Genomic DNA, 19,650 nt, shown 5'->3' on the forward strand with positions numbered 1-19,650 from the left:
GTACATAAAGCATTAGCAATTAATCACAAGATGAAAATTTGATACTTGCATAGTTGTGGATTATTTCCGATTTTTTCCATTGTGTTGTGCTAATTTTGTTGTGTTGTGGTTGGTTTCTGCTGTGTTGTGACTTGTTTCTGTTGTGTTGTGCTAATTTAATTTGTTGCCACTTGTTTCCATTTTGTTGTGCTAATTTAGTTTTTTTTGTGGCTTTTTTCTGTTGTGCTATTTTCAGTGTGTTGCAGTTTGTGTAATGTACTACTGGGCTACCAAAGTGAGCGGGTGCAAAAAAAAAACCCCAAAAAACAAACCATGCTAAATGCTTTTTTGGCAGAAACAATTGAACATGTACAGCTATTCACTGTAATTACAACATTGGATTGAAATATAGGGGACTCCACATTTACAATTATAATCAAGTAGCCAAATTAAAGGCAGGGTAGATCATTTTAGAAAGACTAGCGACAGCAAGTTAGCTTTGAAAGCAAGATCCCCACCTTCCCTGCGTAATCACTCTACAAAGCCATGCCTCCTCTAAAACACATGAACGCGTTCAGGCAGACCGCAGACTAACCTGCGATACGATGAGAGACGGCGTTAGTGGAGAATTGAATCCAATGCTGTCAGATCACCTCATGTATCATTCACCCCTGGAAAAACAAAGGACAAAGTGCATAATATAACAAAAATAAAAGTGCTTTTCATTCTTGCTGATGATTTGTCATGTCTGCGCCGATAGAGTGCATAGACTCAGAAGTATGCAGATATGTATTTGACAGTCACGACAGCCTATTGTAATATTCGGACCAAACATTTTGATTGGACGAACATTTTATGGTCCTATACGCTTTCCACTGACGATATAAATACATATAAATTAATTAAGACCACTTAACTTAGTGATTGCTATCGGGATATGAAGAGACTTTCAACCAGCATAACAAAACATTTTTTTTGAACAAAATCACCTACACTGCTTTTAACATGTTCTTGACTATAGTCAACACATCAAAATAAGTGTACGTCTTTAAAGTTTGCCAAAAAGTTAAACTTAATGATTTCAAATCTACTTTAAAGTAAAAATTCAGTTTGACATTAATATAAAGTGCACTTTAAAAAAAGTTTTTTAAGAAACATGAAGTGTACTCTAGTTGCCTTTTATTGTATTAATATTATTATCTGTGAGTATAGCTGCACATTAAATACAATTAAGTGCACTTCTTTATTAGAAGGGAAATGTGGATTAATCTTGGGATTTGTTGGGTTTTATGTTCCCTAGACCATTTCGAGGTCATAACTGTCATCTCAAGCCAAGTTTGGTTGGGATGGAAGATAATCTGATATAGAGTTACAGTAAGACTTTGAGTCAGTCACAAAAGTTTGAAGTTTGTACAAAAGAAAGTGAAGGAGAGTGGATTATATCCTTAGATGTGATTTAAGACCAAATATAATTTGCCTAAAGTGCACATCATCATTGTGAGCACTATTAAGTTAAAAAAACGTATCTTACTGGCAGTGAAATTAATTCAGTCCTATTTTTATTAAATCTACTTAGGCCGAGTGACCACCACTGACATTATTTGTGTCCTGCAATGTGAGCAACTCTCTGAAAATGAATTTTTGCTTGGAAACTAAAGTATGAAGCACTGGTCGAGGAGGAAGAAGGGGTATAGCGGGATTTTCCTCTGATTTACACGCATAAAATGGACACATTCCCAATCCACACACTGTCGACTACACACCTGTTGCAGAGCAGTGATTTAGATGACATGTATCTGTTCATGAGTTTGTGTGCGGATAGTGTGCTTCATGGTCACTAGTCATATTTGCTCATCCGTCTGGATGGTAAATTGACAGAAATCTATTCCGTGACTGCTTGGAGGAAATATCTGAGTCACGTTAAATGCAGACAAGGCCCTGACAGTCTTCGTAAACAGTTTTTAAGACAGAAACAGATAGCTAGAAACTCGACAGGGACTCATTCAGAAGTATGGGGATTTGGAGAGGAATGTCAGTACTAAGCATACTTAATAACAGCTCTGAGCCCTGCATTCTGCGTGCCCACTGTGGATTGTTATGGATAGTAAATAACATAATAGCAATGGATGTCTCCCAAGTGTCCTAAATCAAACGACCCGAAATATTTTTGCTAAAGCACTAAAGGTGCAAAGACACTGGTGAGAGGATGCAATTCCAAAATACAAATACAGCATTGTCAAAAAATATCACAGTCTGTGTTACGACATTAGCAGTGGGACACCACAGTTCATAAAAGTGAATTTTCATAACTTTTTAGATTACACTGAACTGTACTAGAGTAAAAATGTATGTGCAGATATCTTCAATAAGACCATGAACAGACAGACGAGACTGATGTTATCACGCTAGCTTGAGGGCAAGTTTACTCTACACAAGCACTAATATCTAACTGATGAAATACTTGAGAGTGGAGCATAAATAGAAACAAAATGCTGTATAGCACTGGTAAACTTTCCATGATATATCCAGGCCTGGAAATCAAAATTGAAATAGGTTATTTTCAGGTTTTCCATGGCCGTGGGAACCCTGTAACTCCTGTCTCTCTCCCACTGTACAAATATTCGTACTTCCCTATGCAAAATGTCCTTATCCAAGATGTATAATAGATGAGTTTGTTTCTTCATCTAAACAAATTTCTGATAAATTTAGATTACCATATATAATTCGCACTTTTTTTCATAGTTTGGCTGGTCCTGCAACTTATAGTCAGGTGCGATATATTTATCAAAATTAATTTGACATGAACCGAGATAAATGAACCAAGAGAAAACATTACCGTCTACAGCCGCGAGAGGGCGCTCTATGCTGCTCAGTGCTCCTGTAGTCTACACTGAAGACATAGAGCGCCCTCTCGCGGCTGTAGACGGTAATGTTTTTTCTTGGCTCTAAATAAATGCGATTTATAGTCCAGTGCCACTTATATATGTTTTTTTTCCTATAAGTCACACTATAAGGTGTGACTTATAGTCCGAAAAATACGGTACATTACTTGCTCACCGATGGTTCCTCTGCAGTAAATGGGTGCCGTCAGAACAAGAGTTCAAACAGCAAATTTTCATTTTTGAGTTAACTATTCCTTTAAATGTATAACCATAGCAGCAAAATGCCAAATAACCGCAAGTTCAGCATCTGTATTCAGTGTGTATGTGCGATAGGTATCAAAAAAAAGTTTCTAGTGGTTCAATAACATCATAGAAAATGATTTTTTGTGGTCATTTGTACATCATAGATCAAAGAACTTGTGCAGACACAAGCGGACAAAAAAAAAAAAGAATCCCAACCAATACAACTTAATGCTGTGCAGATCACTAAAAGTCTTAGTTCACTTGGGTGCATTAAAAACCTGGGCCTTATTTTTATGTATTTCTTTACAAGACAGTGAAAACATAAAATTTTGACATGACCAAAGTGATTTAAGACTGACGCAATAAAGGTTTCGGACTACCAGCATTTCTTCCATTTCAAGGATGCTGAAAATGAATCAGTTCAATTTATGCCACTTTTATGTCTCACTCGAGATAACTGAGCAACAAACACATATAACGTTCTATAAAACAGAAGAATTTATCCTCATCCCAGCCATCAGGATGTCATCAGCATATTATATTAATAATATTATATTATAATGCATCATGAAAGTACAAGATTTGGGGAAAATAAATATTTTATTGTATAATGAATTGATTACATCATTTTGCCGAAACGCTGGTAACTAATAAACAATATGCAGATATTATTATAATTTTTTTACTTGCACCACAAAAAGGCATGTGTTTGTTTACTTTATTGTATGACTTGATTACCTGTCAGATGTTTTGAGGGGACTAAGTAAATAACAGTGTCAAGGGCCATAAAAGGTCTGAAAAGTCGTCATCAGAATACTCCATCTGCCATCAGATGTGTAATCTGGGTTATATGAAGCGGCGGGAACACTTTTTGTAAGCAAAGAAAACAAAAATAAAAGGTTTATTCAATAATTCCTTTGTCACTTTCCATATCATTCCATATCAACATGCTGCGAGTGCTCTTCTGTGTCCTCTGCGCGGTTATATTTTTTGTTTTGTTCGCTTACAAAAAGTTTTCCTGCCTCTTCATATTACCCAGATTGCATGTCTGATAGCATATGAACTATTCTGACGATGATTTTCATGCCTTTTATGGACCTTGACACTGTTATTTACTTGGCAGTCTATGGGACAGTCTCAAGCCTCCAGGATTTCATCAACAACATCTTAAATGTTGCTCTGAAGATGAACAAAGCTTTTACGGGTTTGGAACGACATGGGGGTAACTGATTAATGACAACATTTTCATTTTAGGTTGGAGTATCGCTTTAACAATTTTGTTTTTGTTTTTGGAAATTGAAATAAAATAAAATATTAGATGGTAAATTATATGCAAAAATTACTAAAATGAAAATAAAATATATTCATTTTAAAAATCTAAAAAAATGGCAACAAAATGACAAATTACAAAAAAAAAAAATATCAAGGATTAATATAATAATACATCATTACTAAACAACACTGCTATTGAAATGTTTGGGGATGTAAATTACATTTTCAGTTCAAACCAAAAGTAAAAAAAAAAAAAAAAATCAATCCTTCTCTGTCATGGTTTCCATAAACTTGGCCGTGCTAAGCTCTCAAAGACATTTTCTGGCAAGCAATCAGCACATATGCAGGGACCATAAAAAGCACCATAAAAACCTCTGAACATCTATTGTAACCACAAACTCTTCCCATTTTTCATTATTTTATTACTTTCAAGGGTTTAAAGCTATATCCATAGATATATTTATATGTTTTTTTTAGCCTGTGCCTATTTATACATAGACTTTATTAAGCCCTAGCTGGGCTGCACTGAGAACTGGACTAATAAAAAAGACATGTCCCATACAGAAATGGACCACAGTGTTGGAGGCGAGAAACTAGAAAGAGCTTGACCTGAAACAGATTTTACAGGCAAATACTGTCCTTGAAAGTGAAATGGTGATGAGTATGGTTCATTAATTACACTTAAGAGGAAGAAGGTGAATGTTCTGAGGACTGCATGTTGAGTCAAAGTGCTGGGAATATGTTGTGGCCAGCCATACCAGTAAAAAGCCTGATGAATCACTTCGTCAGAGTAAATCAGTGCGAGTGATCGTGTGTGACTCAGTGATTGCATGTTCCTTCCCTCACATCGCACTGAATCTCTCTTACACATCTCAGCCAAGCCCTGGGGGACCCTTGAGTTTACATACTGTCTGCAAATCTTGAGGGGGAAAAAAGTCGGATTTTTCTTTCTGCATGTGGGCTGGACTGCCATGTTTGGTGTTGGATTTATATTTGGCTTAAGAAATCATCTCTTTTACTGTTGAAAAAAAATGCTTCAGGCAATAAAAGCCTGATGGCACACACTTTTACATAAATGTCCACACACACACACAGAGAGAGAGAGAGAGAGAGAGAGAGAGAGAGAGAGAGAGAGAGAGAGAGAGAGAGAGAGAGATGGCTCTGCAGAGCATAACAACATTACACGCACTCACTGAACAAATGAACAAATCTGAACTCTTTTAGGGCTCAAAAATAGTTCTTAGCAAAAACACAACCCATGAAAGCAAAAAGAGAAATTGTATGGAATAAAGAGAAGGAACGTGGGATCTTAAAAAGTGAAAAATCGGGAAACCAAGGAAATGGCAACGGTTTAACCACTTAACCAGCTGTTTGCTGTCTGTCATTACTTTAAAGCTGAACAGCCCTAAACACAACACCTGGAGCTCAAGAAGATAATCACAGGAAAGAGGAGAAAGGTGGAGCACATGTTTTTGTCTGAAAGTGAGATTTTAGTTGAACGGACAGCTTTTTAATAGAAATGAAATCAAGGGCATGGTTGCGAGTTCAGTAAAAAAAAAAAAGAAGCTCATATTATCTTAATATCTATTTTGACAGAAAATCAGTTCTAAACAAAGGCAAAGCAGCATCTCCGAGCAAAAGCCTGTAGTGGAGCTTCATTTCTGAATGAATCAGTGATGCAAATGATTGAATGACTCTCTCATATGAAGTATCAGTGTTAATGCACATCCTGTCTAGAAAACATAAAGAGACAAGCACAGAATTCCTGTAATTATTATTACTATTTTTTTTTAACAAAATTGCAAACATTATACTTTTTAAACTGGTTTCCACTCCCACATCTGCCATTGGTTGGCCAAACTGATAGCTCCGCCCCCAAAGACATGCCATTGGTTGCACTGGTGGGATGTTAAAATAAACAGAGGAATCCTGTTATGGTGCCACAAAGACAGAGTTCATGCTTTTTAGAAAAGCATCCTATGAGTTTTCATGGCATATAAAGCTTGGATTTGACACATTTTACCTTAAAATAAAGTTGAATATTCATGAATACAAAAGATCTCAAACATGATATCAACACAAACAGACTTTAATCACAATGTTACAGAAGTTAGCATGTACACAAAATTTAAAACTCTACACTTGTCAAGTACAAGCAGGACACCCGCTTTTAAAATTCACAAATTTGATAAACATTAAATCTTTCCCAAAATTATGCTCTTTTCAATGCCAAACATTAAATAGTGCAGCCTGTATTTGGGTGAGATGTTCTGATTTGCATCAAATTTTCCTTCCAAGCAACCTAAAATGCCGTAATACTATATACAAAGCCATGGAGACTGGAAGACGACGGACCAAAAGGAATCATCTGAATCACTTAACGTCCCATTCACACAATTTGCCATTTTTCAAATATATCTTCATACCTTTCTTTGCTTAATCAGAAAAAGGTTTTCATCGGAAGGATACATGGAAGAATCTTTTGCAGCTTTTCGTTCTCTCTTTTGCCATTTCCTCTCCTTCTTTTTCGATATTTTGTCCTTTTTACTGTTCTTTTCCATTCCAAAGGGCTTATTCGGCTTCACATTGGCTTTCCGAGGTGATGAAACATCCCTTGTTTTACTCTTGTTATAACCTCTAGGAAAGTCTGCATCTTCATCTAAAACAATACCTTTCGATTGAGTTTTCTTTTTCTTCTTTTTGGCTTTATTCTGGCTTGGCTCTTGTGGTTTAAACTTGCTCTTAGGGGTTTGTCTGCCGTGGCTCCATGACGTTTCCGAGTTCTGCTTGACACTGAAGTTAGTGTGTTTGGGTGTGTGTGCGATGCGTCTCTTCGGCGTGGACTGGTTGTTGCTGTGTGTGTTGTATGGGTATGGAGACTGTTTGTGGCTGGTTTTTTGTTTCTTCCTGGGCGGTTGGGGGGTGTATGTAACGACAGCTCTGTCCGGTGAAATCAATCCGGCTTGCTCGAGTTCTGAAAGAGACACGCGTCATTAAATCTTTAGGTTTCAAGTATGATCGGCTTTTATCAATTCAACTTGTCAGAAACAGTCTAACAAACCTCTGGCCTGCTTTTGAACTCGGATTTCCCGGTAATAGGTGTCATTCATCGTGTCGTAACGGGAAATAAACGGCAGGGTGGGATATGTCCCGTTATACATTCTCTTCTCGGTGCATTCCTACAGAAAACACACACTTTAACATCTCAAATCATGGACATCTGCGAAGGCACACCTGTCTCTCACAATCTCTCTTATACCCACCAAGGCTGAATATCTGTGATCCAAAATACATTAAAAACAGTAATATTGTGAAAAGTTATTAACTATTTTCCATTTTAATGCTTAAATTTTAATAAGTTCCTGTAATGATTCCACCACTTCAATATTTCAGAAATCATTCCAATATGCTGAATATGGATGTACTGCTTACTATTTCTGTTTATTCATTCTTCCTTGTTGAATACAACTATACAAAGATATGTATAATATTTTATTTTCTAATCCCAACCTTCTGAATGGTAATCTATATAGCTGTGTTTTATGAAAATGTGGTATTTTAAACTTGTTTCTGTTTTGTTATTATCCACTGTGGAAAGCAAGCTGCTGTGTGACACTTGGACGAGGCTGATTCACTCACATGGCCGAAGTGTCCTTTCTTAGAGCAGTTATAACAGTAGGCAGGTTTCCTGGAGGCCTCTGGATCACTGGCTTGACAGATGCGTCCCTTAGTGGTCTACAAAGAAACAAACAGACATGGATTTAGAAAGGACACTGATTAAAAAAAAAAAAAAAAAAAAAAAAAAAAAACTTCTACACTACTAACATTGCAAAGTCTGACTGCCTCCTTTAAGAAAAAAAAATGCAGCAATATAAAATCTTATATTTAAAGTCTGAAAAAAGACAAATAGTGAACCATATTTTTCGTTAACAATATTTAAGGCCCCCTAGCCCTATTTATGTTTTGAAAACTTATTTTAATCTACAGGTTTTCTGGATTTCATAAATAATAATAATAATAATAATAATAAGGATTTTAATTTTCAGGATTACACACATTTTAGGAGCTGAAAACGATCACACTTTTAATAGGTTTCCTTTTATATCCTTGTATATGCTCTTTAATGGAAAAAGGGGATGGATTTAAAACGATTGTTAATTTAAATCATCTTGAAGCCCTCTTGAAAGATTTAGGAGCCTAAGTGGGCCCTGGCCCCCTAGCTGAGAACCATTAGTTCAAAGGGGTCATTGTCCTAAAAATGTCCATTGTGTCGTTATTTACAGTCAAACTAAAATTTATTCAGACACCTTTTACATTTCTCACATTATAACAGATTATTCACTATAGTGTAGAAAAATGGTCATAAAATATAACAAAAACTCAAAGTTAGAAAGGTAATAAATTAGGTTGAATAGCTGTCTGCTGTTAAATTTAAGTACACAATTAGATAAAAACCAATTACCAAACACTGCTTAATTTTGTTCGGTCTGTTGTGTACAAATTTTTTGCATTAGCAATTTAAAGAAAAAAATTGCAACTGCAAAACATGGTCAGGTCAAAGTGTCTTAATAATTTTTGGTGCCAAATTTTGTCTACTGTATGAAGAATTTTTGCTATAATATGTCACACAGTTTACTTTATTTTACTATCCTCACTTACATGAATGAGCTATAGTGTCCTGAACCCACTAGTAAAAAGATATAAAAATGATAGTGGCATCTGAATCATTTTTGGTTTAACTGTACTCTCACTTCAGCATTGCATAACCATACAAGTTTTTATCTTCTGTGGACCACAAAAAGGACAATTTTAACAGAATGTTGCTCTTTTTCAACAATGGACTATTATCATACATCTTTAATGTGCATTTTTCCCATTTTTTTAGTCCCTGGTGCACTTTCATAGTGCAAAAAAAGAGCAGCTTCGACATTCTACTAAACATCTTGCAGCAAGCTTCACTTGTAATAGTAAAGGTGGATATCCCCATTTGTAGCAGAAGCTTCTACTGTGTGACAAGTGAAAGCAGTAAGGTCAAGAATCCTCCAATTAGGGTGACACGAATCCGGATGCAACCAGTACCAGAACACACTCCAAACACACACAAAAATACAACTGCACACATGTCAAGTGTGTAAAAGCACCTCGGTCCCTTAGAGGTGCCCTTTGTGTGCATGTATGTCAGCCGACTACCTGTGTTATATTCCTCGACTTCGCTCAATTCCTTTCACTCTGTTCTGTTATTATAAACCTCACTTACATTTCCCATCTCGCTAGTGAATGATGACCCCCATTCACACTCTCGTTCTCCCATCATCCACTCAGTCTCCTCCTCCCACTCTTTCTCCCAGACATTCATATAATCTGTATATTTTTCTTTTCTTTGAGGTGATATAAGGGAGTGATTACCGAGGGTATCAATAAATCCCAGTAATGCGCTGGTGATAAGGCTGCCATTGGAGTGTGTGTATGTATGTGTGTGTGTCTCCATCTGGTCCCGGGGAGCCCAAAGGCGTTTCACGCTCCATCGCCCTCCGTAAATACAGCACGATAAAGAGGGTAAGCCGACTGGTGCGAGCGTGTTTGAGAGCGTGTGTGTGCGTGGCCAGAAACTACACACATATTGTCTTTTAATGTGTCCTCAAGGGGGCGTCGAGACATACACACACTCATATATGTGCGTTTTCAATAAGCCACCACGTCATATTTTAAACATATCTTCCTCCGTTCCACACACTCTCTCTCTTTCTTTCTGTCCGTTTTCCGCTTGAGTGGTTAAAGGGTGGAGGGGTGAATGCTATTAGAACCGTTGGTCATTATCAGCTCAGCGCTGGAGACTGCTCCATCTCCATCACAAAGACACCACCGGTTACCCCCCGGACACCCACCCTTCTCTCTCTCCGTCGCTCACTCGCTCTTTCTAGCCCCCCAAACTCAATGCATGGTTTGCCATCCACTGTTGTTTATGAGTGCTACTTGCTAATCAAGTTAATAAAGAGGTTACCGATTTGAACAAATGTATTGAACTTCCAAATCATTCAGCTTGATGAGGAGAGATATGCCGTTAGTGATAGCCTGGTGGATGCTAAAATGAGTGAAAAAAATCCCATACTCACTGAAAGAGGGATCTAAGTTATATCTAAGAACTTGAATATCATAGAGACTTTTATGCTCTTTTGACTTGGGCGACTAAGCAAGCATCTAGAAACCCCTCAAGAAACCACCTAGCAACTTGGGATGAGAATTTATGATCCCAATTTATATCAGGTGGCCTTATCTACTATTTATTTACATCAAAAAATAAGTTCAATGTACTTTTTGTGTTCATAAGGTACTGCAATCCACTTTTGCTGCTAATTAAATAGGATATGGGTAAGGTTAAGGACAGGTTTGGTGGTATGGGTAGGTTTAAGATTGGGTTAAGGTGTAAGAGATGGGCCAACAATGTAATTCTAAAATATTAATTACATGCAGGTATTTTTAAAATGTAAATGCAATGTATAAACATGCATGTACAAAATAAGTGCACTGTAAGGCCACCTAATATAAAGTGGGCCTGAATTTACATTCATATATCACCTGCATGCAACACTTAAAAAATATGAATCAATAATCAGGCCTCAAGCAAACATAATAGTATACAGTTCACTATTGTATAATTACAAGTTATACAAGACCAAATTTATGACTTGAGGTTCAGCGATTCACAATCATCTCCTGCTGATTCAGAGAGTGAATCACCGTCATTAGACTGGTTCAAACAGATCTCTGATGAATTCCAGAGTCTTTAAAACTGATTCATTAAAAGAAAGGAATCAACTCATACGAGTCATTTGTTTGCAGCCTGGAACATACTGGAAGCAGCATTTGACTCAAAAGATACATTTTTTTGTATTATTTTGCAGCTTCTCTCCTATCATTATCAATTCAGACTGAAATTACAACTAAGCTAAAACGATTTTTTCCTGCAGACTCAGGACATGCTGTCCAAGTGTTTTAGTATGATGTTCCATCCACATCTGTGGAAGAATGCAGACACTTAAAAACAGTTAAGAGAAGATCCGGTTCTCCATTCCCAGTCCCACTAACAACTAAATGTGCTAAAAACCACTGACAACCACTTACTATAGCAACTGTAGCACTCATATTTTCCTCAGAAAATGTAACATTTCTTCATTTGGCCACCATTTATTTCTAAAACTTCCCTTTCTCCTTTTGTATTTCTAATGCTCCTTTCTTCTTACTACCTCAAAATCTTTCTGTGGTTCATTGACAGTCACTTGGTCCTTTAACCTCTGTCTCTTTCCTCATCTCTACTGTACCTTCACCGTTCCTCCATCTATTTTGCTTTTTCTAAATTTTTTCATCCTCGCTGATATCTCATGCAAATTGTTGTGTAAAGAAGACCCTCCCTCCATCACACGTACGCCGTGCCCCCCTCCCTGACCTTGAGCTCCTGTTATCACACTCGTGCTCGAATGTCACAGAAAAGGGAGGAAGACTGACGGGGGGAACAAAAAAAAAGACGACAGAGCGCCCCCTCCTTCATTCGATCCTCTGTGCATAAGAGCTGCTCTGTGGCACTATTAATTACCTCTCTTTAGTGTGTGTGTATCACCTCTATCTGAAAGGATTATCGGGGCAGAGGGTGGCCTCTGATATGTTTGTGTTTCAGGGCCAAGAGTCACAGAGCATATTTTCCCTCTCTCTCACAAATACACACACACACACAGAAACACACACACACGTTGGTTTTTGTGAAAAGTGGGGACATCCCATAGGCGTAATGGTTTTTATACTGTACAAACTGTATATTCTATCGCCCTACACCAACCCTACACCTAACCCTCACAGGAAACTTTGTGCATTTTTACTTTCTCAAAAAAACTCATTCTGTATGATTTATAAGCGTTTTGAAAAATGGGGACATGGGTTATGTCCTCATAAGTCACCCTCTTCTTGTAATACCTTTGTCATACCCATGTCATTATACAGAGTTGTGTCCTGATATGTCACAAAAACAAGAGCACACACACTCACACACATTCATATGACCTTGTGCAAAAAAGCATTCGTAGACACAAATATCTGTACATTGCACCATCATTTTCAGTTCAAAAAATTAACTGAAAACAATGAAATTTCAAATTAAATCAAACATTTAATGCAATATTTCTGCTCTGACTTTGATTTAACTGACTTGCCTATTTTTGGGGTTAATTAAACAGGATTTATCTTACCCTATCAATAAGCAACCAAAACTAAATGTACTACAACTACAAAACAGTATGACCCATTCAGGCTGAGCTATGGACCATGATAGGTGGGCATTACTGCATCGAGTAATAAGCCAATCACAGTGCTATGGAGGCACTCTCACATGACTTCTCGACTATTTCTCCCTTCACGTTCACACCATGCTTCAGGGCTTCTAGGAGAACATAATGTGCTCCAGGGAGGCCAAAGAGACACTGCCTCTCTCTGAAAGCTCATCTGCTGGTGTTGCTTTTGGAGAGCGTTGATTTACAAAGATGAGTGCTACACGCAGTATTTCTTCTTATATTTCGTAACATTTCTCATTTTATTACTGTGCTGTTGATTATTTTCTCATCCAGTGTTTTCAAGAGACACCACCTCCCTTCTCCTCCTCAAAGAAAACAGCCCTCATGCTCACACAATCACACGTTTAAGCAAATAAAACACACAGATTTACACACACACACACACACACACACACACACACACTGGATCCTGGCAACAGTACTTCACACCTTGGCTACAGGCGGACACAACCTTAATCCTTAAACCCACATCAAATTCAAACTGTTTCCAGTGCAATCACAATTCAAACATGCACACACAGTGTAAACAGTCTTTGTGTGCTTGGTGGATTAGGGAGAGGTGGAAGATTTGGGGTGCATTATGCATACGTAATAGAAAAACTCTAGAGAACCCCCCCAGAATGACAGGAAAGGGGTGGGGGTAAAGAGAAATAATTTAAAGACATTCGCCATTTTCATCCAGACATGCAATTTATGGCGTTCCACCAACACTCATTAGACAACAAATAAAGATTAAGGAGGATTAAGAAACCATAAATTACCTACAATATGCCTCTTTAGAAAAAGAGCGACAAGGAGCAAGGTAGAGAGAGAGAGGAAGATGAACAGAAGCAGATTCAGGTTTAACATGCAATCTTCTAGATAAATCTATCTATAGTGCATAACCTCCAAAATCCAACTTGCAACAGCTTATATAAAACGTACATGTCAAGACAAGACCTGCCATGCACGGTCAAAATGAACACCACTGTATTATGGATGAAATGCACATCTAGTGTGGATTTATCTGCGCAGACATTTTTAATATCGTACAGAGGTGGCCTAAATGAATAAACATAGTAACACAAGGGACAGAAAACAAGACGTGTGCTGACTGATATGACAGAGCTGCTGTAGCTCAGCGGAGCCTTCGCCAGGTCGACTTCTTTCTTGTGATGTGATTTACAAACAGAGCTTTGAACGGAGGTTTACGCTGTGCCACTGTATATGATAGTCCAACGACGGTTCCCTCGCTAAATGTGGGACATTCGTAGGCATTTTTACTGATGTTTAAGGAAGAAAGTGTTTTCGATAAGGTCAATCTTATTTTTACATTTACTGTGCATTTGCTCACGTTTGTGTGCAAAACCTCTTTGCAACCATTTTTCAGAAATCACAAATAGATCAAAATGGTCTTCCATGTTATTCTACTCAAACCACACACCTCCATGAAATATGCTAAACAAAATGTTTATTTTATTTATTTTTTTGCATAAAATCATCAGAAAGTGAGCAATTAGTCTTACTTTTTGACTATTTACATGGTCACACTTTATTTTAAGGTCCGATTCTTGATATTAACAAAGCATTAACAATGACTTTTGCCTTAGTAAACTTTAATTTGCTGCTTATTAATAGTTCATAAGTTAGCAGTTAAATTGGTAGGATTATGAATGTAGAATATGGTCATGCAGAATATGTGCTTTATAATACTAATAAAGAGCCAAAAGTTTAATAATAGACATGCTAATAAGCAACTAGTTAACAGTGAGAATTGGTCCCTATGCTAAAGTGTTACCATTAATATTAACCTGGAATCGTACCATCCCTGTGCAATCTTAAAAACAGGTTCTTTACTGGCATTGATAGCTCCATAAAAAACATTTAGTATCCATTCTAACCTTTCTAGTGGAAAAAATGTGCTTTTGATTATGGAAATGTCTTTTAAAGTATGAAAAACTGAAAGGTTCTTTGGGAAACTCACAAAGGTTATTCTATGGCATTGCTGTGAAACCCCTTTTCCTGACCTTTCTATTTAAGAATGTGTAGTAACATCATGTCAACACACCTACTTTCAAGTTTGTCCGATGCAAAATATTCCATAAATGAAAAGATGCCAAGAAGTGTTATTAAGGATGCTCTGACCTATTTCTGGTCTCAGCTGCAGACTGTTTCCTCTTCTGTCTTTCTCAGTTCAGTAAGAAGTGTGTGTATACCTAAGGCCGAGACAGGCTAACAGATAAACATTTTTCTATTTTCATGCCAGCTCCCCTTGCTTTTGTCATTCAAATGCAAACACAGGAAACTGGCAGCCAAAAGGCACACACACACACTCTTACACGGATGTGCGGCCATACACACACGTCTTGTAATGCTATCGACCCCTGGCCTCTCATGCAATGCCACACACACCGGTCTCTCCGTGCCTGCCTTTCAACTGATAACCAGAAGCCATCCTCCAAACCATATTTAACTCACAAAATCCAAAGGAAAAAAAAGAAGAAATGTTATTTTGCTTTAAAAAATAAATAGGATTCAATATGATTTTTGCATCATATATACTTCCACCTCTTCTTCTTCCAAGTATTAGCAGTTGCATTCTCACTTTCCTGTCTGATAAACAGAAAAAAAGCTCTTCATCTCACATCTGGAATAAAATAATCAATTTAGAAACAAAGCCCTAACATTGTCTACTACTTAAATGAATACATAAGTACATAAGAAAGAAAAACACAATACTGCTACAAGCCCAAATAACAAGCATCTCCTAAAGCATTGTGAGGTTTTTCCCCCAGGTGGCGACAGGACACAACATTCACACAGCATGACATCATATATAAATCACAATGGTCACAGTTCATCAACAGAAAATAAATATGACATTTTTATAGAATTTTTTTTTTCTGAAAGAAAATATTCAGCAAGGATGCATTAAATTGCTCAAACATTCAGAGGAAAGACTACAGTTACAAAAGATTTTCAATGAGCTCTGATCTTTTGAACTGTTATTTATTAAAGAATCCTTAAATAATATATCATGGTTTCCACAAAAATACTAAGCAGCACAACTGTTTTCAACATTGATATCAATAAGAAGAGGTCTCTTGCGCACCGAATCAGCATATTAGAAAGATTTATGAAAAATCACGTGCCACTGAAGACTTGAAGCAATGACCGCTGAAAATTCAGTTTTATGATTACGGGAGTAAATGACATTTTAAACATACTAAAATAGAAAACAGCTATTTAAAACTGTAAGAATAATTGCTGTTTATACTGTATTCCTGATCAAATAAATGCAGCCTTGATAAAATCAGAATCAAATTCGCTGAACGCGTTTAAATGAAATCCTCGATTCAACTTCACAAGCACACTTTCATATCAACTTCAACTGATTCAAAATCCTCTTGTCCTAAAATCTGATGTTCTGAGCTGACAGATCCACACAGGGATCACACTCTTAAAAAGCTCCGCAGCATAAAATCAGTGTCAGAAAGAACCGCTTTCTCCAAGTGCTGCGCTGTGACATTTCCACTGAACTGTTCCCACAGGAGTTTAATCGATACAAACACTCGAAATAAACTGTGTCGGACGCTTCTCTCCGTCTCTTGAAAATCTCATTACATTCACAAATGTCTAAACATACTACTGATTTATACTCTTTACGGATAAAAACTTACAATTACATTTTTACATTTAAATCTCAAGTTGCTAAATGGCCCAAATCAAAAAAATGCACCCCCTCAAAACTCACTATGATATTCTGATTCCTAAGACTTGGTCCCTTTTACAGTGCAAGCCTATTCAATTTCTTTTGTTAATTTTATACCAGCCAAATCTAAAACCGGTTATATTATTAAATTGCAACAAGGATGAAAAATAATAATTTTATTACCTTAATTTATGAATCACTTTTCTTCTAAGATGATTTGACAGTATTTTTTGTCCTTTACGGACTGCTGTAGTACATCATCTATATCAGTAGATGGTGCTGTGTGTCTATCAAACCAACACATATAAATGCAGATATTTACAAACTATATATTTGCTCTTCATTTCAACATTTGCACAGGATGATTCCAGACTCTTCTATCTCCCAATGGAATAAAGGTGAAACTAAATGTACATCTATCTGCAAAAGAAATTGACTAATTTTCCAGCTCCACTGAAACACTGAATTCATCATTAGGTTTTTGGTCCATATTTGGCTTGGTCTTACTGAATAATATTCAGAAATGTTTCTATTGACAGCAAGGCCATTTCTCTTTATTGCTGACGGTCTTCTAAAAATCACTTGATCGCTTTGAAGCCATAAACTGTATGTCCCTCATACATTTCACTTATGCTAATGATTCAATTAATTTTCATTACAGTGTAAAGGATTACTAGGCTGATCAGTTTGAGGAAAGAAGGGATTTTAAAAAGAAGTTTTAAAAATGGTAATTGCGCACCAATATCCTCTTAAAAGGTTTGGAATCCGTATCCCCTTCAGACCCGTAATATCTGAACCAAAACATAAAAGCTCTGTAGCACGTTACGCAATTCTCCTAGTCACCACAATTTTGATTGTGTGTGTGTGTGTGTACAGAACATTCTTAAAACTACATTTTAAAAGAGAATATTTGATTTACATTTTTGAGTCAGTTAAGTCCTTGCAGATGTACAACAGTTGCATTTATAAAATGAAAACCAAACCAAAGAACAGCATAATCGCAGCAAACAGAAAATTGGCCCAGACACCACATTTGCTTTGTAAAACTTTCACTCTTTGCATAGTTTCTGTGAACACTCGCACTTCTTTCTGTCTGTCTCCTTTGGGTTTTGTGGCAAACTTAGTTGAGTTGAGTGGTTGTTTGTTAGTGAAGACAGGTGCAGGCCTCACCCACCCACCCACACGCACACACACACACACACACACACACACACACACACACATTATAAACAGACCCAGTAGAAAGGGACTGGTCTGACAGAATGCCTTTTCACACCTGACTGGGCCTAGCATAGGGCGACAGGCCACAGCTCCCCAAAGCACAACACACACACACACTCACACACACACACACACACACACACACACACACACACACACACACACACACACACACACACACACACACACACACACACACACACACACACACACACACACACACACACACACACACACAGGGGTATCTGTACTGTATTTAACTTTGAGCCCTCTAGACTCCAGGATAGTTTAAAGGCCTTAAAGACCGTCTGTTGAGGGTGACTCAATTTAAGTACCTACACACACAAACAGAACCAGGGCAGGACCCGGAGGATGAAAGTAATGCACAAGCAGATGGACTCAGCCCAGCAGAACCAAGTGGACCCGCAGGAAACCATCACACGCTATTTTAAGCCATTATAAACCCTACATACTCACGAACGTCCACATATGTCGTCCACATAGGCGCAGGACGCCGGACAGCAATTCACCGTGATAGCAAATAGTCTTTTAACCTAGATTTTTGGGTGCGATAAAATAGTTGCCACTGATTATGACAATGATTTTAATTACACTACTGTAAAATATTTAATACCGGATCTCTTTCAAATGGTGTAAATCACCCTGCAGTCATTCTTTCTTTTTCAGTGCATTTCATCTTGTTTTTGATTTAACATCAAGATTTTAATTTGGACATCACATGCACCAAAATTGTATCAAAACCGGGTTGCACTTTATTTTAAGGTGACGTTGTTACAGACTAATATTTCACAAATAATAATATTTTTTTTTATTAATTAACTGCATGCACTTACTATAGGGTAAGTGTTAGGATTAGTGTTAGTTTCTGGTATTTATATATAACGTATTATTTTTTTACCATAGTAAGTACATGTAATATTAAACTATGTTACCAAATATTTTATCTTACAAAAAAATAAATGTCGAAATATATTAAATATATTTCAGACATGCAATAATATTACCAAGCATGTCAACACAGAAAATTATTCACATGCTGAATATGAAAATGTATATATTATTTTAAACAATTATAGTAAAGAAGAGCAGCAGAAGCTAATATCTGAGCCTGCAAAACTAAATTAGACAATTTGTGTTTAATTGTAGGATTTTTTTTTTTTAGTTACACTTTATTTTAATAGATTTTTTTTTCCTAGATTTTATTTACTTATTTTTCACTTTTTCCCTGCAAGTCCACAACCTTAATAAGACTAAAACAGTGATCCACCAGAACCACTGGCATCAATTTATCACAGTTTTATTTTACAAACAATAACTGTAATATAATAACTATGGTATTTTGGCAGAAACAACAGATACCATGATACGCTTTTCAAAGAGGGATAATAATCAGATCCGTTTCCATCTTTGTGCCATGAACTTAATTGGTACAAACTCAGGGAATGCTATTTTTATTCAACACTGAGGAAACAAATCAAAAAGCTCAGAAAGAGTGAAAGTGGGAAAGATTTTTTAAAAAGACTTTTAACCCTCCAACGCAGCTCTTTAACAGCCCTAGAGGCAACATTTTCTTTTCATTCCACCTTTCTTTTTTCTCTGTCTCCACTCTGCCACCCGCGCACCAGGCTAGCGCTAACGATCTGGCCTTTTCATTAGGAAGCCTAGCTAATTAGACTGTGTGTGTGCGAGTGTGTGTGTGTGTGTGACGGGTCGAGTGACTGCTCGGCGCAGCGCGATGCTGGCAGCCCATTTCATGCTTTATCACGTCTTTTAATTGACAAACAACCTGCTCTTTTCTCTTAGGCTGAGGTCTATATTCCAGGAGTCTGAGCGGATGTGTGTGTGTGTGAGTGCAGATGTTCCAGCGCGCCCCTTGACGTTTAGCTGTGTGTGTGACTGTCACATGCCTTCTCACCCTGGTGGATCTTTGGGGAGAAAATGCTCAGTGAGTTTGCCAATTAACCACTTTCAGATTGTTCTGTGACAAAACACATACACACAG

General features: G+C 37.2%; 1 protein-coding gene across 1 annotated transcript in view; it reads right to left on the reverse strand.

Moving 5' to 3' along the window:
* Positions 1-6,449: 6,449 nt before the first annotated feature.
* The window catches only part of zcchc7 (zinc finger, CCHC domain containing 7), a 49,464-nt gene continuing 36,263 nt past the window's right edge, over positions 6,450-19,650 (reverse strand). The window contains exons 7-9 of the mRNA XM_052546443.1: positions 8,016-8,111; positions 7,438-7,555; positions 6,450-7,350 (exon numbers count right to left, since the gene is read on the reverse strand). Of these exons, the coding sequence (XP_052402403.1) occupies positions 6,797-7,350; positions 7,438-7,555; positions 8,016-8,111 (768 nt within the window). The 3' untranslated portion in view covers positions 6,450-6,796. The remainder of the gene's footprint in view (positions 7,351-7,437; positions 7,556-8,015; positions 8,112-19,650) is intronic.

Source organism: Carassius gibelio, chromosome B1, assembly GCF_023724105.1.
Source record: "Carassius gibelio isolate Cgi1373 ecotype wild population from Czech Republic chromosome B1, carGib1.2-hapl.c, whole genome shotgun sequence".
Lineage (NCBI taxonomy): Eukaryota > Metazoa > Chordata > Actinopteri > Cypriniformes > Cyprinidae > Carassius > Carassius gibelio.